The 15836-nt window shown below is 42.1% G+C and overlaps 1 protein-coding gene and 1 non-coding gene across 2 annotated transcripts; one reads left to right on the forward strand and one right to left on the reverse strand.

The window, feature by feature from the left end:
* Positions 1–375: 375 nt before the first annotated feature.
* Positions 376–465, reverse strand: LOC129338107 (small nucleolar RNA SNORD93). The gene has a single exon (XR_008597892.1). It is a non-coding gene; the product is annotated as a small nucleolar RNA SNORD93 (small nucleolar RNA).
* A 3237-nt stretch (positions 466–3702) lies between these two features.
* TOMM7 (translocase of outer mitochondrial membrane 7) lies at positions 3703–13121 on the forward strand. Its single transcript, XM_054991007.1, has 3 exons — positions 3703–3961; positions 7920–7968; positions 12885–13121. The coding sequence occupies exons 1-3, from the start codon at positions 3859–3861 to the stop codon at positions 12898–12900; spliced, it is 168 nt and encodes a 55-aa protein (XP_054846982.1). The 5' UTR covers positions 3703–3858; the 3' UTR covers positions 12901–13121.
* The last annotated feature ends 2715 nt before the right edge of the window (positions 13122–15836 follow it).

Below are 15836 nucleotides of genomic sequence, written 5' to 3' on the forward strand. Positions count from 1 at the left end.
TATTATAAATTATATAAATTATTGTACTGTGTTATATTGCATATATTGTAAATTATGTTACTACAGAAAATGAAAGTTTCACTGGAAAGATCTTTGAAAGGGAAACAGTATATAATGCACACACAGTCGTACCTAGTTCTAAGCAGCTGTAACTATTAAGAAGTAACTAATGGAGTTTGTTAATGAACACTTCTTAGAGCAAAATATTTTTGAACTCTGTAAGAGTTACTTTGGGGGCATATACTGCCATCAAACTTTTCATACCCCACATCATCTAGGTTTTCTAGAAAAATGAGTGTCTATATGTATCTACAAACAGGAATTAAAAAAATTGCAAAGGTATATTTAAATTTAGGCTTACTTTAGCTGCCATTCTGGCCTCAGAAAATCCTTTAAGCCATCAGATCTGTGCATAACACTTGACTAAGGTATCCACAATCAGATCACGGTTTTCATCTTTGGCCAGATATTCCACTTGTAATAACATTGACTTAAATGAGTGATGTGGTTAAGAGTAAACAATTACTTGGGCAATATACCTTTAGCCAGAAGCAATGTGGCTGTTTCATAAGTCTACATCTTTTGCTACAGAATCTGCCAAAGAAAAAAGGAAACCCAAGATTAACATTTTAAAAGATATTCTCTAAGTTTTTATTTATCCTCACACAAAAACATCATCAGTTAACGTGTTATTTTTTAACAGATTTCAAAGTCTAATGTTTTAGACTTTCAAAGTCTAATGTCAACAGTCTCCATCATATATCTAATTCCCGAGTGGCCCATATGTGTGGATACTTAAATCTCTGAATCAGGCTGGATCAGGCTCGCTTGGCTACAAACCAGATGGTTTTGCAGACTTGGGAGATTGCTCTGGTTTGCAGAAAAATCTGAAACTTTGAAAAAATGCATTGGGGGTTCAAATCTGTCCCCACAAGTGTTTTCTGCACATGCACAGAAAACCACTTATGATGTCTTCTATCACAGGTGGGGGGAATCCTCACTGCAGCGAAGCTAGAGGCATGTGGATTGGAGGGTGCTATTGCTGGGGGGGGGGGCAGGATGGAGGTAGGAAAAGTGGGGCAGGACAGGAAAGCCAGTGGTGATGGGAGGCAGGTGGCTCCCTGCAACCCCCCTTGTGGTTTTTGTGGACTGTCCTCTTATATTTTAATAAAATAGTATCAAAAGCATTCATAATTTTCCCTTTTTATATGTAACAATAATGCTAATTTTACACACTCACTTATTCCAGTTTTTATGGGACAACTTTTATAGGAAAAAACATAACAACAGCAACCAAAAATAGGGCATAATTTGTTATAGCCAACAAAAACTTTATACTAGGGACCCGATTTTTAAGCAATTGCTAGTTATGCCAGCAGGAGCTTTTACAACATCTCAACATTTATACAAATACATTGTCAAGGAACAAGCTAAACTGATATCACCTTTTCACACTTCGTCTCACATTAAATAAGCAGATTGCTGCTTATATTGCTAGTGGCTCATGCTTTGAAATCCAGTGAACTGTATATATGAAGATTATGGTATTGTTTATATATGTATGTATATATCACAGCTAGATCTTATTCTAGCACAACAATTTTTAAGGTGCTTTTTACATTCAACCTGTTTGTTTTTGGCAGATTACATTTCGTCATGCTACAGCAGCTCTGTGGGAGGCATATTTGAAATAATTCTACATTACTTCTTTTGTGTTGGAATGGAACAGAATGCAAGGAGGAAAAGGCAAAGTACTATTAGTTAGTAGGTCAGTGTCCTCTTCCCCTGACGAGGACTCATCTTGTAACTCAGTTCCACGACAGTCCATGACAGTTGGCTTCACCAATTGGCATGCTCAACTTGCTCAATTTTCTTGGCAGTAAATCCAGAAGCATTGAAATTGGTTTGGGCATAGTTCTGCACGTCTGCCCTCCCTCTTCACTTTTACATTTGTGGAGTTGATTTACTTTCTTCCACATGCGCCTTAAATAACCTGGTCTTTCTAGGGGGGAGGGTGCTGTTGTGCTGTCAAAGTACCCCACTTTATTTTTTGTGCATGCTTGTACTGATATAAGGGCTAAATTTTAAAAAGATTGAAAATGAACACACACTTAGTGAAAAAGGAAGCGTGGGAGGGCTTCACTGACAGAGACAGGGCTGCCTGGTGAGAGGAAGTCAGCATTCCAGTGGGGCTGCAGCTGGCTGTTAGGGAAGGTTGATGCAAGCCCCCCCCCCCACACACAAACAGCATTTACTGTATGTAAAGCGCTATGTCCCTTTCAAACCAAGTCACATTTTTCTGGCACCAAAAGTGGCCACCACCCCTCCTTGGACCATCAGGGCTTTTACAATTTTTAAAAATATTGGCACTAGAATGGTATTATATCAATATATACCTTTGTAATGATACGTTTAACAGGTTCTCTGAATTCCCAGATTTCATTTTAAAAAGTAAGTTTTCAGCCCCTTCCCTTCAGAGTTATAAGGAAAAGAGCATATCTCTGTAAGGAAAGGGGCTAGAGACATTTTTAAATAATGAAATCTGGGAATTCAGAGAACCTGCCAAACCTGTAATTATATATAGATATACAGGTTGAATTTTAAAAAAAAGATTAAGAACAAAACCACTTGTCTTCAGAGTGGGGGGTGGGGTAGGAGTGGTTTTACGATGACAACAGTCCAATCACACCGCAGTGGGTTGAAGGTGAATGGGAGTGGACAGGGCAAAGAAGGCCAAAAGAAATACTATGCATGAGAAAAATGGCAATTCAGAATCAGCTTCTAGGTGAAAGTGGTCACAAAAGAACCAGAGAGAGAGAGAGAGAAACAAAAGAAAGAGGAAGCAAAAACTAAAGGTACAAAAATGTATGTGGAAATCAGGGCATAAACAAGCGCTAGATTTGTGCATGCTCTGTATGGTTAAAATTTAAGTCCAGATGGTCAGGGTGGATTTAATCCCCAAACTGCTGCTCAGTAGTTAAGACAGTGGGTGGTTCCCCTTAACCGGATGCTGAACAGTAAAGTATACAAGCCTCCCCAAGTGACAGGGCAATTCTTAAAATAATTCAGCTGATGGTGAAATGACTTCCTCCATCAAGCTGGCCTCTACAGATCCAAAGATAGATACAACCACAAGTCTAGGCCACTTTTTAAAAAAGTAACTATTCGGTAGTGAGAGAGGATAAAAATCTGCCGGCTGCTATCAACCACGAGCGCTGGACAAAGCCTCCACCTTCGAAGGCACGCTATGGACAAACACCGGCAGGGAGACGCGGCTGTGGACTTCCCAAAACTCCCCGACTGGTCACGATGGAACTGGACGAACATTTGATCTTCTGTGAGTTGTTAGCATTAAAAAAAAAAAAGTTTGTGAAAATCCCATTATTTTTCCCTGAGGGGACACAAAGGGATAAAGCTTTACGGGCAGATTCAAGGGTTAAAGCGTTACCTACAAGGCTAACGTGTGGAGCAACCAACGCCGTTCTTTTAAAGATGCCGGGCCCGACTTTAGCTCTCCAAGAGTACCGCAACGACCCGCAAGCGAGAGAGCTCCGGGGCGAGGGAGAGGCCGCCCCAGGCTTCGTCTTCCATCCTAACCCTCCCCAGAGTTCATTCCCAGGCTCCCTCCAAGCCATAGAGTGAAAACTAGAGGGGCTCATAGGCCGAACTTCCGGCAACGGCTAGCTGCCGCCTCCTCCTCTCATTCCCTGTGTGCCTCGCTACCACTGCCATCTCTTTTTTTAAATTTAAGCGGTTCAGAGAGGCAACCCCATTAAGGCTTAGACGGGAAGTGATCGTCAAGCGCGGGAGGAAAGGGTTTCCTTTTCCGTGCCCGTCCTCCGTGTATCTCTCGCCGCCATGCCGAAGCTGAGCAAAGAGACGAAGCAGCGGCTGCAGCACCTTTTCAAAGGCGGGCAGTTCGCTATCCGGTGGGGCTTTATCCCCGTTGTGCTCTACCTAGGTTAGTAGGTAGGAGAAGAAAGCGGGCTTTGGCTGGCCCGGATGGGACGGAGGAGGTATGAGGGGGGCGGCTGAGCCGAGAGAGCCGTTAACCCTTCGTTGAACTGCCAGCCTGACGCGCGCCAGGGGGCGATTGTGACGCAAGAAGGGGAGGGGGCACGTCCTTGCTGGAGGCGGCTCGAAGGGTCACGTGGGGAGGGGTTCACTTGCTGCTGCTGCTGCTGCTGCTGCTGCTGCTGCTGCTGGTGGTAGCTTCTGTTGGGTTGAAGTTTCACACTTCCACGAACCGCTTATTTGGTTGTATTTCGCTTGTTTTTCTCGGTGGAGACGCAGAGTGTCTTGCAGAAGCGGGCTCCTCCATTTTGAATTTGCAATAGAGTCCTGTGAGGTAGGGTAGATTAAGATTTGGATTGCTTTCACATGTGATGAATTCAATGCACTTTCAATGCATTTTGCAATTGAATTTTACTATGTGAAATGGGGAAATACATTTGCAAATAATTGCTAAATTGCACTGAAATGCATGTGTGGAAGCAGCCATGCTGATTAGCCCAAGGTCACCCTATGACAGAGATAAGGTTTCAGATCTGGCCTCCCAGATCCTAGATGGACACTCTTTAACGGTTTCACCCCGTTCCTCTTCTTTGTTTCCTTGATCTAAATATATTTGTTTAACATGTTTCTATTCCACCCTTCCTCCAAGGAGTTCATGCAGTGTAGTCATTCTATCTTTCATTACAACAACTGTATGATGCTGATTACTCTGAGAGGGAGCAATTTGCCCAATTTATTTTATTTATGTCGTTTATGGTCTGCCTTTCACGATGCGATTCAGGCTGGATTACTAAGTGTGAGATTAATAAATCAGTATCAAGGCTATTTCCATAAACAATGCCATAGGGTAAAGTTTACAAAGACATGGAATCAGCAAAAATCCAATACAGAAGAAAGGCTGAAACAGAGCATAAGCAATTCTAGGACTGACATTAGACAACATAGAACTACCCAGTAGGATCATACTTGAAGCACAGGTAGAACATACTTAAGGCAACAGATAGTATAGTATATAGGCAACATGGTGGTGAAGTCTGTGGTCCCTAACTTATTAGCAAAGCATCTGAGACCTCCTCCCTACAATACAGCCCTCCTATCTGAGTAAAAGCCTTTTGAATAATTCAGTTTTGCATTGTTTACGGAAAGTCAGGAGGATGGGGGCCTCTCCTGACCTCCTCAGGCAGGCTGTTCCGCAGGGTAGGGGCCACCACACATAATGCTCATGTACGGGCTGCTGTTGAGTTCGCCCATGTGCAGGGTGGCATCCAAGATCACCAAGTGAGCTGTATCCCCCCCCCTCCCAACGGTGTTCCTCCTCTTCAATATGCCAGTGCTGCAAATCGCTAGTCTTAACAAAATTATGCATGGCTAAAGAATGAACTGCCTTAAAACATTAATCCCTGATTTACAGCCATCTTATGTACAGTGAGAGTGGGGGTTTTTTGGGGGGGGGGGCGGGAGGAAGCACTAAAATCACTTAATGTAATGCAGTCCATGATACTGGTTGGTTTCTGACTACTTCATTTGTGGATCAAGCCTAATCCTTTAGACAGGAAGTGTACCTTTGACTACTAGCTTCAGGGATCTTTTGCAGTCAATGTACTCCTGCAGCACTTCTGCAAATACTAAAAGCCCTTCTCTAGGTTGTACACTAATGGCTTTGTGTCGGTCATCAGAACTAATTATGCAGCAGGCTTTGTAGCGCAGGGGTGGGCATAAGATAGGCTGCAGTCCATGTGGACCTCTTAATGCCTATTAGTTACTAAAGTTCTTCTAAAGGCTTAGTGTATCTTCCTCAAGGTAGTACTTATGTTCTTAAGCAAGAGGGTATTCTCAGGACAGTTTAATACAGATTAGCTGTGTTTTAATTATCCTGTATCTGACAATGTCAGCTTTGACTCAAGGAAATTTATACCCTGGAAAATTTTGTTAGTCTTTAAGGTGCAACAGGGCTCAAATGTTAATTATCTTGTGTATTCAAAAAAAAAAAAAAAAGCATGATGAAGTCACTGCCTCCAGGTTCCACAAACAAATACAATTGATCAGTTCCTTTTTGATGCTGTTACAAATTATCCCACCAACAGAGCCTACTGAAAAAGTAATGGTTCATCATATGCATTAATGAAGCCTTCATTGAGTTTTTTAAACCACACAGTTGACTCATCACATAATTCCAGTGGATTTTTCCAATGGATTCCAGCGGTCTAATATTGGTATTTACTGTCTAGGACTTTAAAATAGCTCCTAATTTACTTGGTCCAGAACTCAGAATCTTGTCCTTGTCTTGAAGAAGTTTCTTATCCTCAGATTTTTAACAAGAACCAGCATGTTTAAAACAGATTAAGATGCATTTTAGATGTTATTTCCAAAGAAGGTGGTGAAAATACTCTCCTGGAGGTGTAAAAGCCCCTCTTAAGAGTAAGCTTATTTTTAGTATTTATATCGTACTACTGACACAGTATAATTTACATGGAAGTTAGGCACATGCCTATTTGTATATATCTGAAGTAGGAGAGGAGATGTAAAAACCGAGTGAAGCCTTGGGTGGACAATAAACTCCTGAATTATTATCTGCAGGGCTGATTAAAGTGGATTATCAACAGTCCGTTTTTCTTTTTCTTCTTCAGTTTCTGTGCCACAGTTGTATGTACAAACAGCCGAATATACTCTTAGCACAGGTTAAAGTGATTAAAGTTTCTCATTCAACATGAGTGTCCTTTCATTTTGGGTGGAAGGAAGTTTACTTGATGCTTGGAAGTTACCAAGCTTCCTGATAGTGGCAGCAGAATTTCAAAGGGTTTGTCATGGGGTTTCCCCAGGTCTTAGTGGATTCATTTAGCAAAGGCCTTTTATTCCTTATATTTTCACGTGACTATTAGCAGAGGAAATTTTTGTTAGCAGCCTGACTTCCTCTTTTTGTTGCTTTGTGAACAAGGTGGCTTTCAGTATACGTGTATCAACGTTGCTGCCAAATGTAGGGGGCACAATGATCCTGCCCTGAACAGCATCATTCATGACATTGTTTTTTATTGCACTAGGCAATCATTTATACGATTCATTAAGGAAACAGGCTCAGCTGCTTCCTTAATGCTGCTGCTGGAGAAGCACTAGCTACCTGTTCTTTCACTGTTAAGAGCTGAATCTGCTTCTAGTTGGACATGATGGGCTTAGTGGGCAACAGATGCCTTGCCATGAAGGACTGACTAGCTAGATCTCAGATGGTACTTTAGAAATGTATTTTCTGTTCCCATCTAAGTTCCCACTGCAGAAGACATGGGCCACCCTAAGTATATGGCCAAGCAACAATGAGATGGTCCTCTGCAACTGAATGGATTACCAGTCTCTGTGGAAAAAATAGTGGGGAGTGTTGCATTGCACTAAACTATAATATTATATCTTGCTGTGGTTAATCACCAGTGTACATGGGTTTGTGTATGAATACCATCTATAAATATTCTGTGTTATGTACGACAACCAGTGTTGAAGCTGTTTACTGGCAGTGACAGCAGGCTAGATGAGAATGATCTAGCCTGACAGGTACTAAGTCACATGACTGCATGTCAGGTGATACACAAGGCTAATCAGACTCAGTCATGGTGAGTCAGCAACTATTCCATGATTGGTTAATTGTTTCAAATTGTGTAATTAAGCAAATGTGTACTTAAGGGTTGAAGTGCCATTATATTGTGCCCTCTGTTGGTAACACAAGTCTGGCAGAGCCTTATGCCAGTCAGTCTTGTGACAATTGCAATACAGTCTTTGTAAATAAACTTCATACACTTTTCATAGTGTGTGTGCGCGCCTCTATAGCAACGGTTCCCTGCAACCCGGCATTGCTGACCATAGCAAGGAAGACCTCCTTGACAACCAGTTCATAAACTGACATATTACTGTTCTTCCTTCAGGCTTTAAGAGAGGAGCAGATCCTGGAATGCCTGAACCAACTTTTCTAAGGTATGTGTTCATCCTTTAATATTTATATAAAATCAGTGAGTGCCAAAGGAGGAAAAATATGCTTTAGTGATTACTAGAAGATGATAGTTTGAGACTTACAGTGCAATGCTAAACTTAGAAGGGCGTGATTCTGCTTAGAATGGCACTGCTAGACATGTGAGTGACATCAGATGAAATGATATACTGACCATTGTTCAGAAATGTGTAGGACAGGGTTTGGTGGTCTCATTCTTTAGTTAAAAGGATACAGAAAAAAAAATCTCTGTTGATCACTGACATTGCAACGTCAAAGCTTGAGTCAAGTGAATTATTTTTTCTGTTGGTACTTCTCTACTACAATACATTTTTATAAGTATAAAACTGGTAAACCCAAAAATTTAAGGAGTGACAGCTTACACTTCAAGTTCCTTTTTAAAAGTTATTTTTTGGGAGGGTTGGATGTGTACATATAATATATCATGCATATCTCATGCTTCATTTTGTTGTCTGATGCTGTTGATAAAAGGATTGGTTGTGGAAAACAAAGATTTTTAGCAGAGCTGGAATGGTGGGAAGAGGCAGGACCTTACTAAACATAATTGGTTAAACCATTAAATTGGAAGAAGGATAATAACAGATTTTTCAAGTGAAACCATGGAATAGTTTTCCAGCTTTTACAGAGTAGTGAATAGAGCTACTGATTAAGTTTGTATTTCTCGGGCTTTTAGCAACTTGAAAATCCACCTCCAAATGAGGTGATCTTTACACTTGCCACGTTCCTCTCTGGCTCACATGGTAAAGTGGAGCCAAAAAATAATTCCTCCTCCCTTCTTCCACCCCACTTTTCTGCTCTCTGGATGTTATAGTGGGGACATGTGGCAGCCCATGCATACATATGTGCCATCAAGGCACAGCTGACTTACAGCGACCCCAGCGAGGGGCTTTCAAGGTAAGTGAGAAGCAGAGGTGGTTTGCCAGTCACTTTCTCAGCAGAATCTTCCTTGGTGGTCACCCATCCAAGTACTTACCCTGCTTAGCTTCCGCGATCGAATGAGATTGGGCTATACTGTACCACCTTCCCATGGCAACCCATAGGAGCGTAAATGCTTCCAGCAGCTCCTTTCCCTTTCCCCCTTTTTCCTTTTCTTCATTTCAGCACATTCTGGGTATTATAGTTCCCCAAATGCCTGATAGTTAATACCAGGCTTCTAGGAACTACATTCCCAGATTGTACCAGGCACCACCTCCCCCCCCCCCCCCCGCCACGATTCACTCATCTGTGTATTTTGGCAGTGGTACATTTGGGATGATGGCGAAGAAGAAAAGGGGAAAAAATAGAGACCCTGCAAGTATTTGTTTTTCTTTCAGCTGCCTCATGTCATCACCCCGTTATTAGGACAGATACATTGGGGTGGGAGAGGGGAAATTCAGATGAGTGCTTGGAACCCCATGGTGTTCCTGTTGCCATCATCAGGTTTGCTGTCATGTTTTGAGTTCTCTCTTAATTTCAGCTGTAATAAAAGAATCCTTTTGTCTCTTTATCCTCAAAAAGCTTAGCTTGTTTGGATTCGGTTTCGTTTTCTCAGCCATGCCGGACGCTCCTCTCGGCTGGTCCGGGAGGAAACGACCGGGCACCCTGACCGGGCGGCTGATCCGCAAGGATTAGCCCCCAGGACTCCCAGGGAGGGAGCCAGGGTCCGGGACGCGGCGGGAAGAACTCCCCGAAATCAATGCGGGGGGGGAATTGCCCGTTTGTCCCTATGGAGGCCGGCAGACGTGCGCGGCGCCTCGAGTGCCGCCGGGCAACGAGAAACGGCAAGTAAAAGAAACAGGCGGAAGCCTGTAAACAAGCGAATCCCTTCTGTTCTACAAGCGTTTGTGAAGGAGAGGTTGATCTGAAGAAGACTCGCTCTTCCCCTTCGTTGAGTTCCAGAATTTTGTTGGCGCCCCCCCCCCCCCAAATGGCAGCAAAGAAGCAAAGTCCCGCTCTCGGTAAGTCAATCTCGGCTACCTTGCAGAAGGGGGAGTCGCTCGAAGAGTTGGTGCGCAGGGCGGTGGTGGAAGCTATAAAACCCTTTGTTGACAAGCTGAACGAAACTGATCAAAGGGTGGGCCTAATTGAAAGCGAGGTGAAAACCATTAAGGCAGCAGCGGGGGGGGGCAGAAAAATCTGCTCTGGAAAGTGCGTCACTTGTGAAGGCTACAAAAAAGGAGCTGAAGTTGGTGGAGAACCAGCTGATCGGGCTACAGGTGGAACGAACGCAGACAATTTTGCGTCTCCAAAACGTGAAAGAGGAGGAAAAAGAGGATCTGTGGGAGGTGGTCTCGGAACTATTGGCGATACCCGCGAGGACGACTAAAGAAGAGGTTAAAAGCGCCATTTTGGAGGTCCGTCGGGCTTCTTCAAAATATGCAACAAAGCGACAGTTGCCTCGTGAGATCATCATTGACTTTTCATCTAAAAAGATTCGGGACACCATCCTATATAACTCATACAATGCGGATTTGGACTTTATGGGTTTGAAAGTCAAGATTTTGAAGGACGTCCCATTTCTAGTCCGGAAACGGCGTTTTAAATATAAAAAGTTTGCAGCTCTTCTGAGGGACCATGGAATAAAGTACAAATGGTTATTCCCGGAAGGAATATGGTTCAGATATAAAGATCAGGCCTATAAGATATTATCAGAAGATCAACTAAAGGATTTTGAGAATAAAAACCCAGAACTCTGCTGCACCGAGAACGAAGAAAAGGAGGAGCCGGAGGGGGGGGAGGAGGAGGAGAGCACTGCAACAGCAGTTGCACAGAGAGAATTGCGTCCGGGACCTAGAAGGGGGAGGAAAGTTTAATCAGAATTTGAAATGTTTATTCTCTGTATGATTAACCACTCCATCATTATCCTATGGAGCTATTTTTGTATTATGACAGTATGAAGGGAAACATTGAAGTGTAGTGTTTAGTGTTTGTAGTTCATTCCCCCCCCTTTTCTTTTTCCACCCCCCTTTGTCCCTTCCCTCTCCCCTTTCCTTGTGATAGTCTTGTGTAGTGTTTTGTAGTTATGAAAAATAAAAAAATTTATATATAAAAAAAAAAAGCTTAGCTTGTTTGAACTCCAATCTAAGGTGAACGGGGGGGGGATCCATCTTTAGTGGTGTGTAAGTACCTAACCTCCAGGATTGTAACAATGATGTTGCTTTTAAAAAAGATACTGACAAGGCCAATAATTGTAAAATATGTTCGAATGTGGTAGTTATATAGTCTTAATTCTAGATGGTAAAATAAACAATTCTCTTAAGACATTTATCTTGTTACATGAAAATTTCCTTTCATTTTTGTTTCCCTTTGTGATACTCCATTTTATAGATGCTTAGGAGTGCTGACATTTTATTAAAATTTATCATGTAGTATTCTACACTCTGTTTTCTGAGTATTATTTAGAATCCTATAATTAAACTGTCACATTAAATGCTATTGCCTTTTTAAAAAAACTACATATGATTAATTAAATTTGATCTTGTGTTTTATTGTATTCCTGAAACTTTTGCATATGAGATGTTAAAAGTTAATGTTCATTGCTGGTTATAAACGGTTCTACAAATATAAAACATAAGACAGTTGAGAATCTACACCAGTCTCTTATGTGAATGATAACTAAGTGAGCTTCATGGACTAAAAAGACCTCAAACACTGATTTGTTCAGTAAGATTTCACTCATAGTAACTACTTTTGTATAACACATTGGAGGTTGGAATTACCACTACTATTAGCCTGGATTACTGTATCTGGAAGGATATGTGGAACTAAACTCTGTGCCAAAACATTGATGTATTGTATCCCACAAAATAGTACTTGACTCATTTAAAATGTCACCCTAGTGACATCGAGAAGAAAATGAGATAAGGAAGGAGGGAATATTTTTGCATTGTTGTTGGGAAGAGAAAGGGTATACATGACTACGCTTGCTCCCTTTCACAGGATAGGCAGGCATGGGTACACCTGGCCATCTTCTTCCTGCAAGGAAAACTGGCCTGCATGCAGTTCTCAGAGGCAGAAAGAAGGAAGGAGAGGGGCATCCATTACATGACTTCTGATTCTCTGGGGTGAGAGGAGCACTCATTCAGTGCTCTCAACCCCTTTAGTGGCAAGTGTGAAATCACTCCCCCTTCCTCTGACAGTAAGCTGGTTGGGGGCTAACTGGAACTGTGAAGGCAATTGACTCAAAGTTGTAGTTATTCCCCTTGAGCCCAACTATGGCAAAATTATCCCTCTCTTTCCAATTATACTAATAGCATTTAGATATCTATAACTATGATTGAAAATTATGTCTAATGACAAGTTCAGTGTGCCAGAAACTTACTCTCAAGTAGATGCTTTTATAATAAAAAAATATTTTTCGGTGAGCTTTAACATAGTTCTTGTTAACATATTTGGATTCATCTTGTACCTAGTACAAAATGGATTTGAAGCCAAAATAACTCTGGAAAATGGAGTGACTGGGACTGTTCTTGGGGAAACAAGTCTTCTGAATCTCTTTTATAAATTGATGAAACTAATATTTTCCTAATTGAAGCTGGGTATGTTTGCTACATTTGGTTTTCTCTAAATTGAAAAATACTATAAAACAGTACAGACTATGAAAATATTATTCTGTAAGAGGTAAAGGTAATGAAACATTTTGTACTGGAAATTCTTTGTTCTTTGCCTAGGTATTCTCCTTGATTGTGTCCACTGGCACAATTGGATTTTTGGCCTTGTCTAAATGGTTCAGCAGTCCTACCCAGGTCGTTAGTATAGATCTGTCCATATTGGGATCTTCCACAGGAGACTACATTAGTTGTTGTGCTCTCTGTTGTTTTAAAAAGAGCTGTTTCACTGCTTATATCGTCTTGGAGATCTGACCTTGTTCCTCTTTTTTTCCCCCTCCCCTCTTCTCTCTTAGTCTGCTTTGGGGATGAAGGATTTAACCATAATATTCTGGAAGTAGCTGCTGAACAAATAAAGTTGCTGAAGATTTGTATGTTCCTGAGGCTAGAGAGGACATTTGTTGAACTTTTCCACTGGCCAGCACTTCCCAGACTTTGTTGAACATGCTTGCAACACAATGGAATTTCTGTCAATCTAATTTATTTGTGTCACACTTTCATTTTCTACTGTCAAAATAAATGTTTTGTCTGAAGTCACTGATGAAGAAATTCAGTTTTTCCGATTTATGACACACAATGACTCTCATTTTCCCTTTTCCAGTGTTTCAGAATTAAGGGATTTGATTGTTTCAGCCTTCCCTGTAAAATTATTCAATGCTAGGCAGCTTGGCCTTCATCTAGCATGCATTTGGCCTTGGAACATGCCACAAAAAACATTATGCCTTCAGCAATGAGGCAGAAAAATTATCATGATCAGTAGTGTTACAGTCAACGTAACATTTATTTTAAAAAACCTTGGACTCAGTTTAGTATCCCAGCAGATACCATGCTAAACTTTATGACCATTCTAAAGGTAGGGAACTGTTTCTTACTGGATTCTTTGAGAGTACTCAGGGGGAGGTCCAAGTAAGTCCCTTATAAGGACAGATAGTGTGCCCTCTCATTTCCATCTGGATAACTTTCTGTCTTCTAGGAATGTGGGCAGGCATTCTGTGCCTCACGGGAAGTGGATGGAATTGGCTTCCCCCTCTTTTTAAGGGCAAGAACTCAGAGCTCCCACCACCACCTGTGGTCACCTAGCTTGAGATCATTTCAAAGCATTTGCAGAAAACTTGCTGGTTAGTTACTGGGATCCAACAGCTCAGCCCTGATTGGCTGAGTAGCTCCAAGGAAGTACAGTCCTAATTTCGTTGTCATAGTTACATCCGGCAAAAAACAAAATAGTTTTTATACTGCTTTTCAGTGGAAATGATTTCATCATTTACAGAGAGAGAGTGAGTTTCCACTAACTCCTTCCCTCATCCCTAACAGGTACGCCTGGTAGCCAGAGACTGCACCTATAACTTGCAGATCACAGATGGCATAGAAATTAGCCAACAACTGATAGGACAACAGTAACTTGCATTCAAGTTGAGAAAACTGGTTGCTTTTATAGCTGGTCACTCAACAGCAGTTCCTAAGTGAGAAGCCAAGTAATTGTTAATAAACCTGATTTCCCTGAGACACTGTTTTTTGCTTTCAGTTCTATGTTCGGCTTACTCCTGTACTCTAGAAGCAATCTGTTCATAAGAATGTGACTTTTTTGCCTTTATCTATTTTCAGCATTTGATCTTTCCTTTGCAAACTTCCACTCAGTTAATATATCAGCCTAAAGGTTTAGGAGAAACAACACATCCATTAGTATAAGAACTTTTGTGATCAGAGGAGGACAAAAGCTCTGTGTTTGATACTACTCCCTTCTTTAGGTTTGTTGATTGTTAGTCCCACTTTGGGTTGCTTTACAATTCTGAACCTTGCACCTGCTTATCGCTGAATAAGGACAGAGATCTAGTCACAAAAGTAGGAAAGGGTGTGTGGTATTATCTGCATACCAATGGCACATCCAACATTTTTGCATAGACTTGTCCAAAGCACATTGGATGTGTAGGGGCCTTACAGGGTAAGAAAGACAATCTAAGAACAATGATTTAGGAAAGCCTAGGGCTCAGGATGGAACAGAATCTCAAGCACAGTCCATGTATGTTTGTTACATCATTGTACCAGTGCCTCATAACAAAAGTATTTGAAGTCTGAACACAATAAAGTACAACCGTCCTCAACGCCTGAAGGGGACAGTCTTAGTGCCATACCCTTGTCAGCTAAACCAACTGCATCAGAGAGTGTCTTAACAGCCTGCTATTTAACACCTTAAAAGGAGAAATTGGAGACTAGTTATATTTTTTGGATTAGTTACCAGCGTTTGTTAAGATTTTAACAAGGATTCTGTCAGGTGCCCAGGCCAGACTTGGGAACCCTCCCAGGCCACACACCCCAAAGATGAGGCTTACAGTGCCCCACCCCTGCCCTGCCCTGCCACCCTTAACACTCACCCAGTGACAATGGGCCAGGAACATGGAGGAAGCCTAGGCAAGGCCTTGGCAGCAGGAGGCAGGCTAAGGTGGTGGTCCCTGGGTCTTAGTTACTGCCAATTTCCCAGCCAAGGCTCCAGGGCAACCCCTTGTCTTGGCCCGTGGGAAGCTCAAACCGCTCAGCCAGAGGGAGAGGGGGCAGGAGGCAGGGACAACCAGCCAGCACCACTACAAGCAACAGATCCTGACACCCGGGTCACCCAGCTGGGACCCACCTGGTTGACAAAGCTACAGCTGAACCAGCTAAGGCAGGGTCAGAGCAAGGGCGAGCCTCACCAACTAAAAAAAGTATACCCTCCTCACCTGGATGGCCCGGACTAGGCCAATTTCATCAGATCCTGGAAGCTAAACAGGGTTAGCCCGGTTTAGTACTTGGATGGGAGACCAACATGGAAGTCCAGGGTTACCCATTGCAGAGGCCCACAATGGTAAACCACATCTGTATATCTCTTGCCTTGAAAATCCCAGCAGAGTGACCATAAGTCAGCTGTGAATTGGTGGCACTTTCTACCAAAGTAGTACACATTTATGGCTATTTCCCTAATAATAACTTTATTATCATCATCATCATCATTTAAAACTTAGCTGCTTACAGGGCCAGCTCTTTTGGCTCACTTCGACCGGATTGAACTTGTGTTCAAGTTGCATGTATGAGGATGTTACTATTTATACAAATAAACTGAAAGGTAATTTAGGTAAAATTGATTTTACGGAGCATTGAACGTTTGGGTCGCAGGTCTCTTACAGCCCAAGAGAAGCAAAGGAAAGAGTTGGTGTAGCCATAGCTTGGTTATGGAAGAGGGAGTTTACTTGGCTTCAGTTTCTTCCCCGGGACAGATG

This window comes from Eublepharis macularius, chromosome 11, assembly GCF_028583425.1.
Source record: "Eublepharis macularius isolate TG4126 chromosome 11, MPM_Emac_v1.0, whole genome shotgun sequence".
In the NCBI taxonomy this organism is placed as follows: domain Eukaryota; kingdom Metazoa; phylum Chordata; class Lepidosauria; order Squamata; family Eublepharidae; genus Eublepharis; species Eublepharis macularius.

What these genes read in the sequence shown, in the direction of transcription:
- TOMM7 (XM_054991007.1), top strand. Translation starts at nt 3,859, where the DNA reads ATGCCGAAGCTGAGCAAAGAGACGAAGCAGCGGCTGCAGCACCTTTTC. An exon ending in CCCCGTTGTGCTCTACCTAG is followed by an intron (nt 3,962 to 7,919) that starts GTTAGTAGGTAG and finishes TTCTTCCTTCAG; the next exon opens with GCTTTAAGAGAGGAGCAGAT.